The sequence below is a fragment of the Eumetopias jubatus genome, unplaced genomic scaffold, assembly GCF_037043125.1.
Source record: "Eumetopias jubatus isolate StellerSeaLion01/CBP00866 unplaced genomic scaffold, mEumJub1_p1.0 scaffold_1, whole genome shotgun sequence".
NCBI lineage: Eukaryota > Metazoa > Chordata > Mammalia > Carnivora > Otariidae > Eumetopias > Eumetopias jubatus.
Window position 1 is genome coordinate 206,650,470 of NW_028274807.1, and position 17,276 is coordinate 206,667,745.

Below are 17,276 nucleotides of genomic sequence, written 5' to 3' on the forward strand. Positions count from 1 at the left end.
AAAGAACAGTAGAACAGATCAACGAAACTAGGAGCTGGTTCTTTGAAAGAATTAACAAGATTGATAAACCCCTGGCCAGACTTATCAAAAAGAAAAGAGAAATGACCCAAATTAACAAAATCATGAATGAAAGAGGAGAGATCACAACCAACACCAAAGAAATACAAACAATTATAAGAACATATTATGAGCAACTCTAAGCCAGCAAATTAGATAACCTGGAAGAAATGGGTGCATTCCTAGAGATGTATCAACTACCAAAATTGAACCAGGAAGAAATAGAAAGCCTGAACAGACCTATAGCCACTAAGCAAATTGAAGCAGTCATCCAAAATCTCCCAACAAACAAAAGCCCAGGGCCAGATGGCTTCCCAGGGGAATTCTATCAGACATTTAAAGAAGAATTAATACCTATTCTCCTGAAACTGTTCCAAAAAATAGAAATGGAAGGAAAACTTCCGAACTCATTTTATGAGGCCAGCATTACCTTGATCCCAAAACCACACAAAGACCCCATCAAAAAGGAGAATTACAGACCAATATCCTTGATGAACATGGATGCAAAAATTCTCACCAAAATACTAGCCAATAGGATCCAACAGTACATTAAAAGGATTATTCACCACGACCAAGTGGGATTTATCCCTGGGCTGCAGGCTGGTTCAACATCCGCAAATCAATCAACGTGATACAATACATTAACAAAAGAAAGAACAAGAATCATATGATCCTCTCAATAGATGCAGAAAAAGCATTTGACAAAGTACAACATCCTTTCTTGATCAAAACTCTTCAGAGTATAGGGATAGAGGGTACATACCTCAATATCATAAAAGCCATCTATGAAAAACCTACAGCGAATATCATTCTCAATGGGGAAAGGCTGAGAGCTTTTCCCCTAAGGTCAGGAACGCGGCAGGGATGTCCACCCTCACCACTGCTATTCAACATAGTATTAGAAGTCCTAGCCACAGCAATCAGACAACAAAAAGAAATCAAAGGCATCCAAATCGGCAAAGAGGAAGTCAAACTCTCACTCTTTGCAGATGATATGATACTGTATGTGGAAAACCCAAAAGACTCCACCCCAAAACTGCTAGAACTCATACAGGAATTCAGTAAAGTAGCAGGATATAAAATCAATGCACAGAAATCAGTGGCATTCCTATACACCAACAACAAGACAGAAGAGAGACAAATCAAGGAGTCGATCCCATTCACAATTGCACCCAAAACCATTAGATACCTAGGAATAAATTTAACCAAAGAGGCAAAGGATCTGTACTCAGAAAACTATAAAATACTCAGGAAAGAAATTGAAGAAGACACAAAGAAATGGAAAAATGTTCCATGATCATGGATTGGGAGAACCAACATTGTGAAGATGTCAATGCTACCTAGAGCAATCTACACATTCAATGCAATCCCCATCAAAATACCATCCACTTTTTTCAGAGAAATGGAACAAATAATCCTAAAATTTGTATGGAACCAGAAGAGACCCCAAATAGCCAGCGGAATATTAAAAAAGAAAAGCAAAGCTGGCGGCATCACAATTCCGGACTTCCAGCTCTATTACAAAGCTGTCATCATCAAGACAGTATGGTACTGGCACAAAAACAGACACATAGATCAATGGAACAGAATAGAGAGCCCAGAAATGGACCCTCAACTCTATGGTCAACTTATCTTTGATAAAGCAGGAAAGAATGTCCAATGGAAAAAAGACAGTCTCTTCAACAAACGGTGTTGGGAAAATTGGACAGCCACATGCAGAAGAATGAAACTGGACCATTTCCTTACACCACACACAAAAATAGACTCCAAATGGTTGAAAGACCTAAACGTGAGATAGGAGTCCATCAAAATCCTAAAGGAGAACACAGGTAGCAACCTCTTCGACCTCAGCCGCAGCAACTTCTTCCTAGAAACATCGCCAAAGGCACGGGAAGCCAGGGCAAAAATGAACTATTGGGATTTCATCAAGATAAAAAGCTTTTGCACAGCAAAAGAAACAGTCCACAAAACCAAAAGACAACCGACAAAATGGGAGAAAATATTTGCAAATGACATATCAGATAAAGGGCTAGTATCCAAAATCTATAAAGAACTTATCAAACTCAACACCCAAAGAACAAATAATCCAGTCAAGAAATGGGCAGAAGACATGAACAGACATTTTTCCAAAAAAGACATCCAAATGGCCAACAGGCACATGAAAAAGTGCTCAACATCGCTTGGCATCAGGGAAATCCAAATCAAAACCTCAATGAGATACCACCTCACACCCATCAGAATGGCTAAAATGAACAAGTCAGGAAACAACAGATGTTGGCGGGGATGTGGAGAAAGGGGAACCCTCCTACACTGTTGGTGGGAATGCAAGCTGGTGCAACCACTCTGGAAAACAGTACGGAGGTTCCTCAAACAGTTGAAATTAGAGCTACCATTCGATCCAGCAATTGCACTATGGGGTATTTACCACAAAGATACAAATGTAGGGACCCGAAGGGGTACATGCACCCCAATGTTTATAGCAGCAATGTCCACAATAGCCAAACTGTGGAAAGAGCCAAGATGTCCATCGACAGATGAATGGATAAAGAAGAGGTGGTATATATACACAATGGAATATTATGCAGCCATCAAAAGGAATGAGATCTTGCCATTTGCAATGACATGGATGGAACTGGAGGGTCTTATGCTTAGTGAAATAAGTCAACCAGAGAAAGACATGTATCATATGACCTCACTGATATGAGGAATTCTTAATCTCAGGAAACAAACTGAGTGTTACTGGAGTGGTGGGGGGTGGGAAGGATGGGGTGGCTGGATGATAGACATTGGGGAGGGTATGTGCTACGGTGAGCGCTGTGAATTGTGCAAGACTGTTGAATCACCGATCTGCACCTCTGAAACAAATAATGCAACATATTTTAAGAAAAAAGAAAAAGAAGAAGATAGCAGGAGAGGAAGAATGAAGGGGAGTAAGCCAGAGGGGGAGACGAACCATGAGAGATGATGGACTCTGAAAAACAAACTGAGGGTTCTAGAGGGGAGGGGTAGGGGGATGGGTTAGCCTGGTGATGGGTATTAAAGAGGGCACATTCTGCATGGAGCACTGGGTGTTATGAACAAACAATGAATCGTGGAACACTACATCAAAAACTAATGATGTAATATATGGTGATTAACATAACAATAAAAAAATTAAAAAAAAATCGAAAACATCTGTTCACACAAACACTCATACACCAATGCTTAAATAATAGCCAAAAAGTGGAAACAACCCAAATGTCCATCAGTAGATGAACGGATAAACAAAATGTGGTATTATATGGTAAATGGAATATTCAGCAACCTAAAAAATGAAATATTGACACAGGCCACAGCATGGATGAATCTTGAAAACATTTTGCTGAGTGAACAAAACCAGACACAGAAGTCTGATTCATTCCATCAGTATGAAATTTCCATAATAGACAAATCTATGGCAGCAGAAGGAAGGTTCATGATTGCCTACACCGGGAGAAGTGGGAAGTGGGGGTGAGTGCTAAAATGTACAGGGCTTATCTTTGGTGAAAATATTTTAAAATTGATTATGGTGATGGTTGCACAACTATGTGAATATACTAGAAACCACTGGATTGTATATTTTATTAAATGGGTGAATCATACGGTATGTGAATTACATCTCAGTAAAACTGTTATTTAAAAAATCAAACGAAAGGGTGCCTGTGTGGCACAGTTGGTTAAGTATCTGACTCTTGGTTTTGGCTCAGGTCCTGATCTCAGGGTCATTATACCAAGCCCTGCATCAGGTCCCACACTCAGTATGGAGTCTGCTTAAGATTCTCTCTCCCTCTTCCTCTGCCCCTCCATCCCCCCTACCCCATGCTTGCTCTCGCACTCTCTCTCTCAAATAAATAAGTAAATAAATAAATCTTTTTAAAGATGAAAAAAAACAAATGAAATAATCCCTGGGACAGGTGTGCAAGGGGCTGTCCTTGGTCCTGAAGTATGCTTGTTTTCATACACTTGTCACAGTCTGTCATTTTCTTGTTTCTTTATTTGTGCATGGTTACTGCCTTTCTTCCCACCAACACGTAAATTCCAGAGGAGCAAGACCTTGTCTATTTTGTTGACCACTGTATTCATAGTGCCTAGTCCAAGAGTGGGGCATAGAAGGCACTCAGTAAATATTTCCTGATTAATTAAATAATCAATCACAAAGGCCATCTCCACCTTACCCAACTGAAGCATAACCCTACAAAGCCCAGAGTAACAAAGTCAGCAGCTTATTATTAATGACCTACTATGTGCTACAAACTTGCCATTTACAATGTCTCTTATTCGATATATACCCACTTACACTATAAATTCCAAGGTACTGGAACTTAGTCTGTCGCTCACCACCATATTCCCAGTAGCTAGCATAGTATCAGACACATAGTAGGAACACAACAAATATCTGATGAATGAATGAATGAACCAGGACAATGGTCATCTTATTCATTCATTCAACAAATATTCATTGAGCATCTACTGTGTGTCAGGGCACTGTGGCATCATTTTATTTCTTTTTTTTAAGCACAAAGTGTTATTTATTTAGAGCAGGAGCATGGGGGAGGGGCAGAGGGAGAGAGACAGAGAGAATCTCAAGCAGGCTCTGCAAGCACAGAGCCCACCCAACATGGGGCTTGATCCCACAACCCTGTGTTCATGACTCAGGCGAAAATCAAGAGTTGGAAGCTTAACCGACCTAGCCACCCAAGCGCCCCAACATCATTTTATTCTTAAAACACCTCTCAAAGGGTTAAGGATTGTCATCCTGATTTACAAAAAAGGACACTGAGGCTCAGAAAATGGGGAGACACTTTCCAAAGGCCAAACTACTCTTCATGGAGCAATGAGGGAAACTAGCATTTATGAAGCACCTACTATATGCAAAACCATCAACTTACATTATCTCAATACTCACATGATGGCTATGGGGAAGGAATTGGGATTCCATTTTTGGATAAGGAGATACGCTCAGAGAGGTGCTGTCAGTTTTCAGAAACACACAGCCCATCAGTGGCAGAGTACCAATAGCCCCGGGATGCCTAACACCTGAGAGTTTCCTTTCTTCTCCCACCACCTTGCCCTAAAGCAATGGGCTCTATCTTCCCCAGGGAGGCCACACTCACTCCTGGCAGTTGCTGTTGTAGCTGAAGACACATTTCTGAAGACTGTCCAGGGTCATGAGGCTGACATGCTCAAACATGTCAAGGGAGACCACTGAGCCCTGTGCCAGGCGCCGCCATTTACCCTGGAAGAGAAAGAGACACATGGCAAATTGACGTGGAGACCGCAGACTTTAAGCCAGGCTGCCAATGACCTAGCTGCCTGCTTACTATAAGCCCACTTTATAGGGTAAAGGAAGTGAAGCTTCCTGACATCACCCGGCTTACCCATGAGTCGGAGCCTGGACCAGTCTCACTCCCAGGATACCCTCTTCCCAAGAAACCTTGCGACTCACATGCATGATGTCAGTGCACTGGTTGAAGATCTTCATGTAGGGCTTCAGGATGTCAAAGTGGAAGGCAGGTGTCAGCAGGCGGCGGTGGCGGCTCCATTTGTCACCTTTGCTCAGCAGCAGCCCATCTCCTGGGCCCAGAAGACTGAGATTAGGGGCCTCTCCTATTACTCTGAAACCCTACAAGAAACCCCACTCCTCTTCCCCGAAGCCCCAGCCCACTCACCCACTCCCACACTCACCTAGCCAAGGTTTCAGGAAACCATAGAAAAGGTCATCCTTGGGGGCAATGGCAGCTGTGGAGAGAGAAGAGTTGGTGATGACTCAAAACAGAGTTCTGACCCTTGACCTCTGCTTATGACCTCCTTGGGCCTCCTCTCTGAGCTCCAACCTCCGCCTCACCCCTCCAGTTCCTCCTCTATACCTGCCCCAGAAAGATCCTTATAACATGCTGATCTGAACATGAGCCTCCCCTGCTCAGATACCTCCCATGGTTCCCTATCACCCTGGTAAGAAAATTCAAGCTCAGGCTAGCACTGAAGGCCCTGCCCCATCCTGCCCCTGTATGCCTCTCCCACCTCACCCCTCAACACACACCAAATAACCCCACATGCTGGCCCTACTTCCAAACCTGTGCTCTCCATCCAGGATGACCCTCTTCACCCTAATCACCCCTCTTTTTTGCCAACTCAGGCCATCTGAATTACACCTCCTGTGCTCTCTGTCTCCAGTCTGCCCTGCACTCTGGTCCCAGGAGGTCTTATCAGATGCTAGATCCGACCATGTCCCTTCCTACTCACACTCATTAGCCGCAACCACCAGCATTTTCAAAGCCTTGAATCATCTACCCCAGTCCAGACCTCTCTCAAAACATCTCCATCCTCCATTCTCTACATGCTCAATCTTCTACCATCACAGAATTTTCTCATCTCCTTGAAAAAGTCACATTCTCTCTCTGCTCCAGGTCTGTCTACCACATGCCCTCTCTGCCTCAAACACTCCCCCTCATCCTCCTCTGCTTGGATGCTATCCCTCCTCTATCAGTCACTCTAGACTGTATCCATCCAGTTACAGGCCCCTTGAGAGGAGGGACCACGTTGATCACTGATAATGTGGTTTTTAGAGAGGGAGAGAGGAAGGAGGACCAGAGGGAGAGGGAGAGACAATCTTTTTTTAGCGATTTTTGTATTTGAGAGAGAACGGGGGAGGAGCAGAGGAAGAGGGACATGTGGACTCCACACTGAGCACAGAGCCCAACGCAGGGCTTGATTCCACAACCCTGATATCATGACCTGAGCTAAAGTCAAGAGTCAGACAATCAACCAACTGAGCCACCCAGGCGCCCTGGGAGAGAAATCTTAAGCAGGCTCCACGCCCAGCACGGAGCCCAACGTGGGGCTCGATCTCACAACCCTGAGATCATGACCTGAGCTGAAATCAAGAATCAAATGCTTAACCAACTGAGCCACCCAGGCACTCCTAGTGTTAAAGAACTTTTTTATTGAATGAACCAACCAAAGGATGAATGAATGCAAAAATGGACGGATGGATAGATGGATGGGTGAGTGAGTGAATTCCCTTTCTATGTTGAGCAGACTTGGGACAGAATGGACAGGGGCCCAGAAAGGAAATACCTGAAATTCAAGTGATGTCACTTTTATCTAAGATGTGACTCAGCCACCTACACACACAGTACCTAAGAACTGGCCAATCGTGCACAGAGTCATCTGTCCACTCATCCTCCTATTCAGAACATCTCTTCTACCATCTTCCTTTACCCAACCCATGCTGGGCAATGCTGGGGACCAGAGATGGCTCAGCTCCACACCCTGCCTGGAAGAGCTCCAGGTGGGGTGAGAAAGGGAAGCAGAGGCACGCCATGCAATGATCTACAAGATAGAAAGTATGCCAGAAGCAAAGGGAGGCACAGAAAAAGGGCTGCTGGAAGTCAAAGCAGGCTTCCAGGAAGAGGCAACATTGGAGAAGAAGGTGGAATTCTGGTCACTCCTTTACTCTCTGGGATCTGGACTCCAACCTAGGCCCTTTGAGGGTCTTTCTGATATACAGACCTGTTCAATGGCTGTCCTATTTAAAACACCACCCATCATTCCTTAACGCCCCCAAGGTAAAACACAAGCTCATTTGCTTTGCACATAGGTGCTCTGAGTCTACCTCCTGTCTCATCGCCTACTCCTCCCCACACATCATCTTCCCTCCGGACACCCCAAGTCACCTGAATTCCCCTGGTACTTTTACACATCTACACCTTTGTCCTGGTAGAACCCTCCACCTGAGACTTCTCATATGGCAAACTCCAAACATCCTTCAAGGCCCAGCTTCACTAACACCCCCTCCAGGAAGTCTCCCCAGCTGAACCCTTGTTCTCCCATCCTCGGGTCCTTACTCCACTTCAACTCTGACCACTTGATTCCAGGAGGGTCTGTGTCCAGGCTGCCTTTCCCATTTTACTGAAGTGTCCCCTTCAGTAAAAAGGGGATGGTAACATCTACCCTGGATGAGGTCATATAAGAAAGGCCCCACGCAGTGCCCAGCAGGAAAGTCCATATCACTGTGGTTGAGAGCCCGGCCTCTGGGCAGGCCAGGCCCAGGTTCAAATCCCAGCCCTACCACTAACTCCATGTGTAAACTTGGGCACGTTAGCCCTCTGTCCCTCCACTTCCTCATCTGCCACAGGAGAAACAGAACAACCCTGCCTGCCTTGTACCATCCCTACAAAAACTCAAAGAGCTAAGATGTTCCTGGCACATGGCAGGTGCTCATTAAATATTTGTACACACATATGAATAATTAACCAACTGCTGGCTATTTTTATAACTAGGACTATAATTATTGGTCACTGGTGTCAAGAACTTGTGAGATCAATATCTGCGTCTCCAGCCCCCAGCAAGCCCCTACTAGTGAAAAATAAATGCCTAGCCATCGTGGAAAGCAGTTTGGTGGTTCCTTAAAAAGTTAAAGGTAGAATTCCCATATGGCCCTGCATTTCTACTCCTCGGTGTCTACCCAGGAGAAAATGAAAACATACATGCCTGTTCATAGCATCATTTGTAATAGCCCAAAGGTAGAAACAACCCAAATAACTGTCAGTGGAGGAGTGGATAAACAAATGTGGTATATCTATATATCCAGACAATGGAATATTACTCAGCCTTAAAAAGGAATAAAGCCCTGGTCATCGCTACTCTGTGGATGAACCTCGGAAACATTTTGCTGAGTGAAAGAAGTCAGTTGCAAAAGACCACATTGTATATAATTCCTTTCCTATGACATATCCAGAACAGGCCAAGCCATAGAGATAGAAAGGAGATTGGGGGGATGCACCAGGAGATGGGGGGAGAGGAGAATGGGAAGTAATTACCTAATGGGCTCAGGCTGTTTTACGGAGCTGTGAATAAGTTTGAAACGAGAGAGAGCCGAGGGTTGCACAACACTGGGAATACTCGAAATACCTTACAGTTTAAAACTGTGTACTTTAAAATGGTTAATTATATGTTACGTGAATTTCAGCCCCAAACAAAATGAATGTAGAAAGACAAGCTATAATTACATGCCTATATATCATGTTTCATCCTCTATAAATCATTTTCACCTTCTTTCACCCATTAATCCTCTCCATCCCAATTGCCCAATAGAAGATGGAGAAACAGAGGTCCAAGAGGAGCCGTGCCTTTCTCAGGCTCCATGGGCTGTGTGGGTTTGGGCCCCGAGCAGCGAGTTCCCCAGGTGTGGCCCTGTGGAGGCCCCAGTGGGGAATGCGATCCACAGCCTGGGGCCAGGCCTGTCTGTCGGGACTCACAGCCCCACCCTCCCAGCTAGAGCCCCCCATCTGACTCCTCCAGCAGGGGAGGTAGTGGATGTCCTGCCTGGCCTGAGGGAGGGGAGGGGAGAGGAAAGGAGCGGCAGAGGCCTGGGCATCTGCTATGCACTGAGGCCACACTGGGGGCTTCACTCCCTATTCTAGTTGGGGTCTCACAACCACGGAGGACAGTACCCAGGAAACTGGGAGTCTTAGGAGTCGGGGGGAAGTAGGAGGAGTCAGGAGAGAATGAGAAGAAGGGGAAAGAAAAACAGGATATGAAAAAGGCAGGAGAGAACAAATCCTCAGGAGCACCTACCCACATCATCTGGAGGCTTCACAACCACCCCATTTTCCAGAGCAGAAACTGAGGCCCTGTGAGGCTAGATGAATTTCTTGGTCACACAGCAAGTATGGCTCCAGCCAGGATCAGAGCCCAGCCTGCCTAAGTCCTAGCCCAGGGCTCTTCCCACAACTTGGTGCCCATCCCTTGGAAAAGTCACCTTTCCCAGGGTCTAGGTTCCCCGTTTGTGCAGTGGGGTAGGCATCCCCTCACAAATGCAGTAATGGTGGGGAGGGCATAGCTGGGAAGGGAAGAATGGCAGCCCTTCCTCTTTCATGGCTCCAGGGTGGCAGCCTTGATGGTGGTCTCTAGACATGGGTTTGCAGAGGCCCAAGCTGGGGCCAGAGATCTAAAAATCCCTGGAGCTCTTTCATTCCTCCCTCCTCTCTCAAATGCCCCTGATGCCTCTGGAGGTGCCCAGTTACATGCAAGGCCACACTGCAGATCCAGACTCCTATGAGGGGGCAGGGCTGGATGCAGACACACTCAGCCTTAGAGGGTTAGGACTGAGAATGGAAAAGCCCAGAGGAGAAAGCCATGATCTGTCTGGAGGGTCACCCCCAGGTCTTCCTGGAGAAGGGGTCATTGGATCTGGGTGTTGAAGGTTGAACAAGAGCTTGCCAAGCAGACCTGGGAGTCCTACACCTTGGGAGAGGTGTGGACTGCAGAAGGGAGAAGCAATCCTACCGCATCTCTTCTTCCACCAACCAGGGGCAGCCCAGGTGAAGCTGGAAGAGCCACAGCGGGAACGTCAGAAGGCAAATGATGGGCTCCCATGGCTTAGAATTAAGCAGCAACCACTTAACAAAATCCTGGGCCAACAACTGCCTATCCAAACATGTTTGGATCTGACTTCCAGATGGGTAGACATCCTCTCAAATTTCCCAGGACTCTTAGATATTGTCCACCTTTTCCCATGCTATTCCCACTACCTGTATTACTGCGGCTGCTTTGGTGAGCTCCTATTCATCCTTCAAACCCCTACTCAAATGGCCCTTCCCCTGGATAGCCTACGTGCCTAGAAGCTCAAGTGAGCTCTGGGAGTTAAGGGGTTACCCATCACTCAAAGGCCCAGCCCACATACCTGAGGCACCCACTAGGGGCTTGATGTAGTCAGGGTGCACCAAAACCAACAGCGGCAGGACGGGTCCAATCCACACCAAAATCACATGGTGCATGTTGTCCAGCACCTTCTTCTCATCTTGGAGGCCCGTCTCATTTGGAAGATACTGCAGGAGGTGGTAGGGAAAAATAGCCCCACCTTCTCCAGCCTTTCCCTCCCGCCACCTCCCCTGTCCTCCAAACGAGCCCAGAAGAGCTGTAGGATTGGCTTTAGGAGGGCTGCACCTTGGTGAGCCTCCGTTCCCTCATCTGAGAAGTGGGGAAGAATCGACTCTCTGCTTGAGGGTGGTTGAGAAAATTCATGAATGAACAAAACAAGAGAGCCCGGCACAAGGGCCTGACACATAGCTGGTGTTTAAGAAATAAAAAAACGGTAAAAGTGAGCACAATCATGATTAGCATTTATTGAGTACTTGCTCTGTCCAGAATAAACTATTACTAGTATTGTCACTTTTAACACGTACACGGGCTTGCAGTGTTAGGCACTGCTGTGGGCATTTTTCATATACTCATACCTTCAACCCACACAGCTATTCTGTGACATCGTTGCTACTATTTTTCCATTTTACTTTGCTCAGAAAGGTCAAATGACTTGTCTGAAGTTACAGGTGAATAAGTGATTGTCTTGGTTTGGGCTTCCCCAGAAGCAGGTCTTGAGACAAGGGTTCTAGGGCAAGTGGTTCATTTGAAGGTGGATCCCCAAAAACATGGGCAGGGGACTAAGGAAAGTGAGACGGGGAGGGAAGGCAGCCAGCAAAGGGGGAGCTGCCAAGGGTGTTATGGCCATGGGCAACTCAGTGCTGTCCTCCTGGGGACCTCTGGGGGACACGTGTATCAAAGTCAACCCAGCAAAGGAAGAGTGAGCTGAGGTGTTTATATATCAACTCCTACAGTCCCATAGTCACTGGCTGAGGGACACACCTGGGGCATTAACTCTGAAGCTCACAATGCACAGTGCCAGAGAAAGCCCTAGAATTCAGGTGCTGGCAGCTGGAGGTCAGGCCATCACATCCAGAAATGGGCAAAAGGATCCGGGCAGACACTGGAGTCATCTGCCACAGTGGCAAAGCCAGGATTTGAACACAGGCCACCCAGCTCCAAAATGCTTGCTCTTAACAAACACAAGGCAGAAGTACTTCAGGATCGGAGTTCAAATCTGTTCTCAGCAGCTGTGTGACCTTGAGCAAGTCACTTAACCTCTCTGAGCTCCAAAGATCAAATCCATAATATTGGGAAGATCCATCCCTATTCCACAGCCTGTGAGAATTAAGGGAGAGCTCAGATATTAAGGGACCTAACCCCTTGCCTGGCCAATTGCAAGGCCCAGCAACTGCCAATCAAATGAATAAATGAATGAGTGAACAAGCCAATAAATGACTTCTCTCTGGCTCCTGTCTCCTTCTTAATCAGGTTCTAGCCCTGAGCCTGTCCACACCCAAGGGAAACCATGGCCTCACCCAGAACGCACAGCCCCAGGAGGCAGGCTGGGCCCACGGGGTCAAGGTTGGACTACAGAACCGGCCCTGGCCAACTGTCTGGGACACCAGAGCCTGGCTACTACCTCTAGAACCACCAGTAAAGCCAGATGGCTTCTCAGAGTAAGAGCACTGGATATGGGGAATGACAAATGAGTAGAAGTTCATCTAACTGAGAAGGATATTCGGGGCAGGGGGCACAATTCCAGCAAAGGACATGGAGGTGGGAAGTCAGAGCCTGGTTGTAAGAATAGGAAGTCATTCTGCAGGACTAGACATGAGTAGGGCGGGAGTTAGAGTCTAAAGGGGCTTGAAAACTACCTGAGGAGCTGAGACTTTCTCCAGACAGCAGTGGGGAGCCATGGAGGGTGTGTGAGTAGAGGAGGGACGTGGTTGGTTTCAAGAATCCTCCTGGGGCCAGGATGGGGGATGGACTGGAGGCAGGAGCCCAGGGAGGAGGCTGGACCATGGTCCAGCAAGAGAGGATGAGGCCCGAGCAGGGGTGGGAGGTGAAAGGGAGGGAGGAGATTCAGGCACAAACGGGCAAAACTTAGTGAATGCTGGCCCCAGGGGAGTCATTCCTAAAGCCACATAAAATGTTCTCTGAGCTATTGAGTGGAAATGTGTCTCCTGCTTCCTTCTTCTGGGACGCTCACTCGAAGTAGAATCCAAAATATTTCTAGAATCCCCTCATACTTCCAGGCTCTGCAGGACCCAGGAGTTGAGCATATCCACCCCTGCATGGCAGGCTCAGTGCCAAGCATGCCACAGACATGACTTTAACAGCTGTCAATACAATCTCACGAGGTTCTTAGGAACAATCATAATCCCCACACTGCAGATGGGGAAACTGAGGCACGGGTAGGTGAAGTCATTTGCTCAAGGTCACATGGCAGGAGAGGGTAGAGATGGGCATCAGGCACACACTGATGACCACTGCCCTTGAACTGCCTCTCCGAAGTCCACGTCTGCACACGGCGTGAGGCCTGAACCAGGAAGGTCTCCACAACTGTCCCTCAGTTTCCTTTAGGCCTGCAAGGGGGACCACATGAGTGCCAGAGGCAGTTAGGAGCTGGACTATAGAACCCTAAAAGCCTCAGTGCCCTCAGGAGTCTGGCTTTCTTCTGACCTCTGAAACTCTTTTTGAAAAAGTGCAGGTTTTGTCATCCAGAAACAAGAGGCAGCAGAGGATACAGAGCTAAGAGCAGGGACTCTGGAGCCAGACGGCCTGGGTTTGAACCCCAACTATGCCACCGGCAAGCTGTGTGACCTAGGGCCAGCCACTTAACCTCTCTGTGCCATAATAGTCTCAGGAGCAAAGCGGGGGTAGTCATGGGAATTATCTCCTAGGATTGTCAAGAGGACTGAGTTAATATTTTAAAGCACCTGATCTAATGCTTAGCACCTGTATGTGAAGTAAGAAATGAAAGACAAGGCACGAGAATGAGAGAGACTGTGCAAACACAGTGGGGGTGGGGCAGGGCAACAACATCGACAGGAGTCCCCCACCCCCACCCCCACCCCCGGGGGTTACAGAACCTGACGACTTTCACAGGCACTGGCACCTGTTGCTTCGGCAACAGCCTGAAATTACAGAGAAAAACCTTAGAGTCAGCTCTGCCTCATCCCGGCTGTGTGACCTCAGGTCAACTGCTTGCCCTCTCTGAGCCTCAGTCACACCCTTATCCTGTAAAATGGGTCTGTTCATGGCTCCAACCAGATTCCTGGGGGATGGCGGAAGCAGTCAGGCCCATCATCCTTACTGAATACCCGGGACCTGCCCAGCCACACACGCACCATGCCGAGGTGGCCCAGCAGCCAGCTGCGCCGGGGTGGCTGGGGGAAGCAGCTCAGGCGGCGGCAGGTGACGTAGAAGCGCCAGCAGAGCCTCAGGAACTGCATCAGCAGGCGGAAGAGGAAGAAGAGCAGGGAGAGCAGGAGCCCAGACACGGCATACAGGCGGAACGAGGTCTTCTCCACTCCCAGGAGGTGCAGCAGGTGTTCTGTGATGGGCAGCATCCTGGGGGGACACACGGGATGGGGGGGTCAGTGCACATAGGAACCACCCTCTGGCCATGTGTGCACCAGACACAGGATGACCTGTGGAGTCAAGCGGCGTGCACCTGGCACACCGTAGATGCTCAATACACAGGAGTCCCGGACCCCAAGGAAACCCCTCAACCTTTCCCCCAGCAGTGACCTGCAGCTGGCTGGCCAGATGGATGCACCAGTGCCCTGTCCACATGCCCTCAGCCTTGACTTTGCAGGACATCCCTCCTGACTTCTCTGCCCATGAACGGATGGCCAGAGTGTTGGAAAATTTAAACACACACACACATTGAAAGCAGCTCTTAACCAATGACTGATAAATATTGCTGGATAGATACCTTCTCCCCTGGGGTGCCATGCTCCTGAGATGTGGGTTCCACATGCACCACCAGGCTTCCCCAGTGGTATTAAACTCCAGCTGCCCACCGTCGAAACTTTCTCTATTAGCTGCCTCCTTTCCCCTGTCTCCCCTCTTTTTCTTCTTTATTTAACTGAGGTGAGATTCACCCAACATAAAACAAACCATTTGAAAGTACAGTTGACCCTTGAACAACGAAGGAGTTAGAGGTGCCAACCCCCTCATGCAGTCAGAATTCCATATATGAGTTTTGACTCCCCAAAATCTTAACTACTAATAGCCTACTATTGACTGGAAAGCCTTACTGATAACATAAAGTTATCGTAACAAATACTTTGTATGTTATATGTATTATATACTGCATTCTTACAGTAAAGTCAGCTGGAGAAAAGAAAATATTGAAAAAAATCATAAGAAAGAGAAATCCATTTACGGGGCTGCACTGTAAAAATTCTGCATATAAGTGGACCCACGCAGTTCGAATCCATGTTGTTCAAAGGTCAACTATGTACAATTCAGTAGCATCTAGCACATCCACAGTGTTGTACCACCACCACCTCCATCTAGCCCTAAATTTTTTCCTCGCCCCGAAAGGAAATCCCATCCCAATTAGCAGTCATTCCCCATTCCCCTATACCTTCAAGCCCTGGCAACTGCTAATTTGCTTGCTTGCTTGCTTTCTCTCTCTTTCTTGCAAGTAGGCTCCATGCCCAGCTCAGAGCCCAATGTGGGGCTTGAACTCACGACTCTGAGGTCAAGACCTGAGCTGAGACCAGAGTCAGATGCTTAACCGACCGAGCCACCCAGGTGCCCCTAATCTGCTTTCTGCTTCTATGGATATTTTATTTCATATCAATGTGATCATATATTATATGACCTTTTGTGTCTGGCTGCTTTCACCCAGCATGATGTGTTCAAGGTTCATCCTCGTCATAGTGTGTATCAGAACTTCATTTCTTGCACTCCTGGGTAATATTCCATTGTAAGGATGTATCACAATTTGTTTATGCATTCATCTGTTAATGAACATCTGAGCTACTCCCACCTCTGCCTATTGTGAAATGTGCAGCTATGAACATGCATGTACAGGTACATGTTAGAGTCCCTGTTTTCAATTCTTTGGGGTTCACTTTCTTTTTCCTTACTGGTATGTTCTGTGATCACTTCCCAAATAAGCTTCTTGCACTCAAATCCTTGCCCAGGGGTCAGCTCTTAAAGGAACCCAAATAAAGTGGGTAGGTAACAACAATATTAATAACACAGTGACCAGGTATGGAGCATTACAATGTGCTGTGAGCCACACTCAGGGATGGGCATGCCTCATTTTATGGAATCTTAAAGTGGTCCTTGGACTTAGGTCTTACATTCTCTCCACTTTCTGGACAACTGAATCTCAGTTCCTCTAACTCAAGGGAGATGGGAGCTGGCAGAGACCCCCTGAACGCCACCAATGGCCAAACTCCATCACTCTGGGGGCTCACAGATCTCAGACGATGCGAAGGAGACTCCTGAAAATGGATGGGTCCTGTCTTCATCTCACCTTTCCAACTCAGCCCAACCAGCCAATGGTTCCCTCTGTGCCCCACCTCCTGGGACAACATAGCTAAATGAACCCTGCCCTCCAGGTCCTCGCCTGAGTCCCCAGTCCCCGCCCACCCCTGCCCACGGTTCCCCCCATTAGGGTCTCAGACTCACTGGCTCCCAATGCCCAACTACATCCTCCATACAGAAGATGTGAAGTTTCTATGGGTTACCACACCCTGGGAAAACAGCTGGGTGGCTTATCACCAAATTTGGAGACCCCCTTTGGGATGGTCTGACTTACATTTTAAGTCATGCAGATGACATGACCACTCATTAAGATGGCTCCTTATCATGAAAGGAAATAACAAGATTTGGCAAGCATGCAGAGAAATCTTGAACCCTTATGCGTTGCTCGTGGGAATGTAAAATGGTGCCACTTTGCTGTGGAAAACAGTATGGTGGTTCCTCAAAATATTAGACACAGAATCACAATATGATCCAGCAATCCCACTTCTGGGTAGATCCCCAAAAGATGTGAAAGCAGGGACCCAAACAGATATTTGCGCACCCATGTTCACAGCAGCATTAATCACAATAGCCAAAAGGTGGAAACAGGCCAAGTGCCCATCAGCAGAAGAACAGAGAAACATAATGTGGTCCATCCATAGAGGGGAATATAATTCAGCCCTAAAAAGGAAATTCTGACACCTGGGACAACATGGATGAACCTCGAGGACATTATGTTAAGTGAAAAAAGAGACACAAAAAACCAATGCTACGTGAGCCCACTTATAAGAGGTCCCTAGAGGAGTCAGATTCAGAAACAGGAAGTAGACGGTGGGCCCGAGGGGCTGGGGGAAGGGGGACAGGGTGGGGGAGTTAGTGTTTAACAGGGACAGAGTTTTAATTGAAGAAGATGAAAAAGTTCTGGAGATGGATGGTGGTGACGGCTGCACAACAGTGTTCAACTGTACAACAGTACCACTGAACTGGACACCTAAAATGGTTAAGATGATAAATGTTATGTATATTTTAGCACAATTAAAACTCTTTTTTCAAATTTTTTTAAA

The 17,276-nt window shown here is 47.1% G+C and overlaps 1 protein-coding gene across 5 annotated transcripts in view; it reads right to left on the reverse strand.

The window, feature by feature from the left end:
• The window catches only part of CYP4F22 (cytochrome P450 family 4 subfamily F member 22), a 73,258-nt gene that overhangs the window by 12,304 nt on the left and 43,678 nt on the right, over positions 1 to 17,276 (reverse strand). For all 5 annotated transcript variants that reach the window (XM_088016766.1, XM_028095308.2, XM_028095307.2 and 2 more), the window contains 5 exons: positions 14,073 to 14,295; positions 10,763 to 10,907; positions 5,761 to 5,814; positions 5,522 to 5,649; positions 5,190 to 5,311 (listed from right to left, as the gene is read on the reverse strand). In XM_088016766.1, coding sequence (XP_087872892.1) covers positions 5,190 to 5,311; positions 5,522 to 5,649; positions 5,761 to 5,814; positions 10,763 to 10,907; positions 14,073 to 14,294 — 671 coding nt within the window. In that variant the 5' untranslated portion in view covers position 14,295. The remainder of the gene's footprint in view (positions 1 to 5,189; positions 5,312 to 5,521; positions 5,650 to 5,760; positions 5,815 to 10,762; positions 10,908 to 14,072; positions 14,296 to 17,276) is intronic.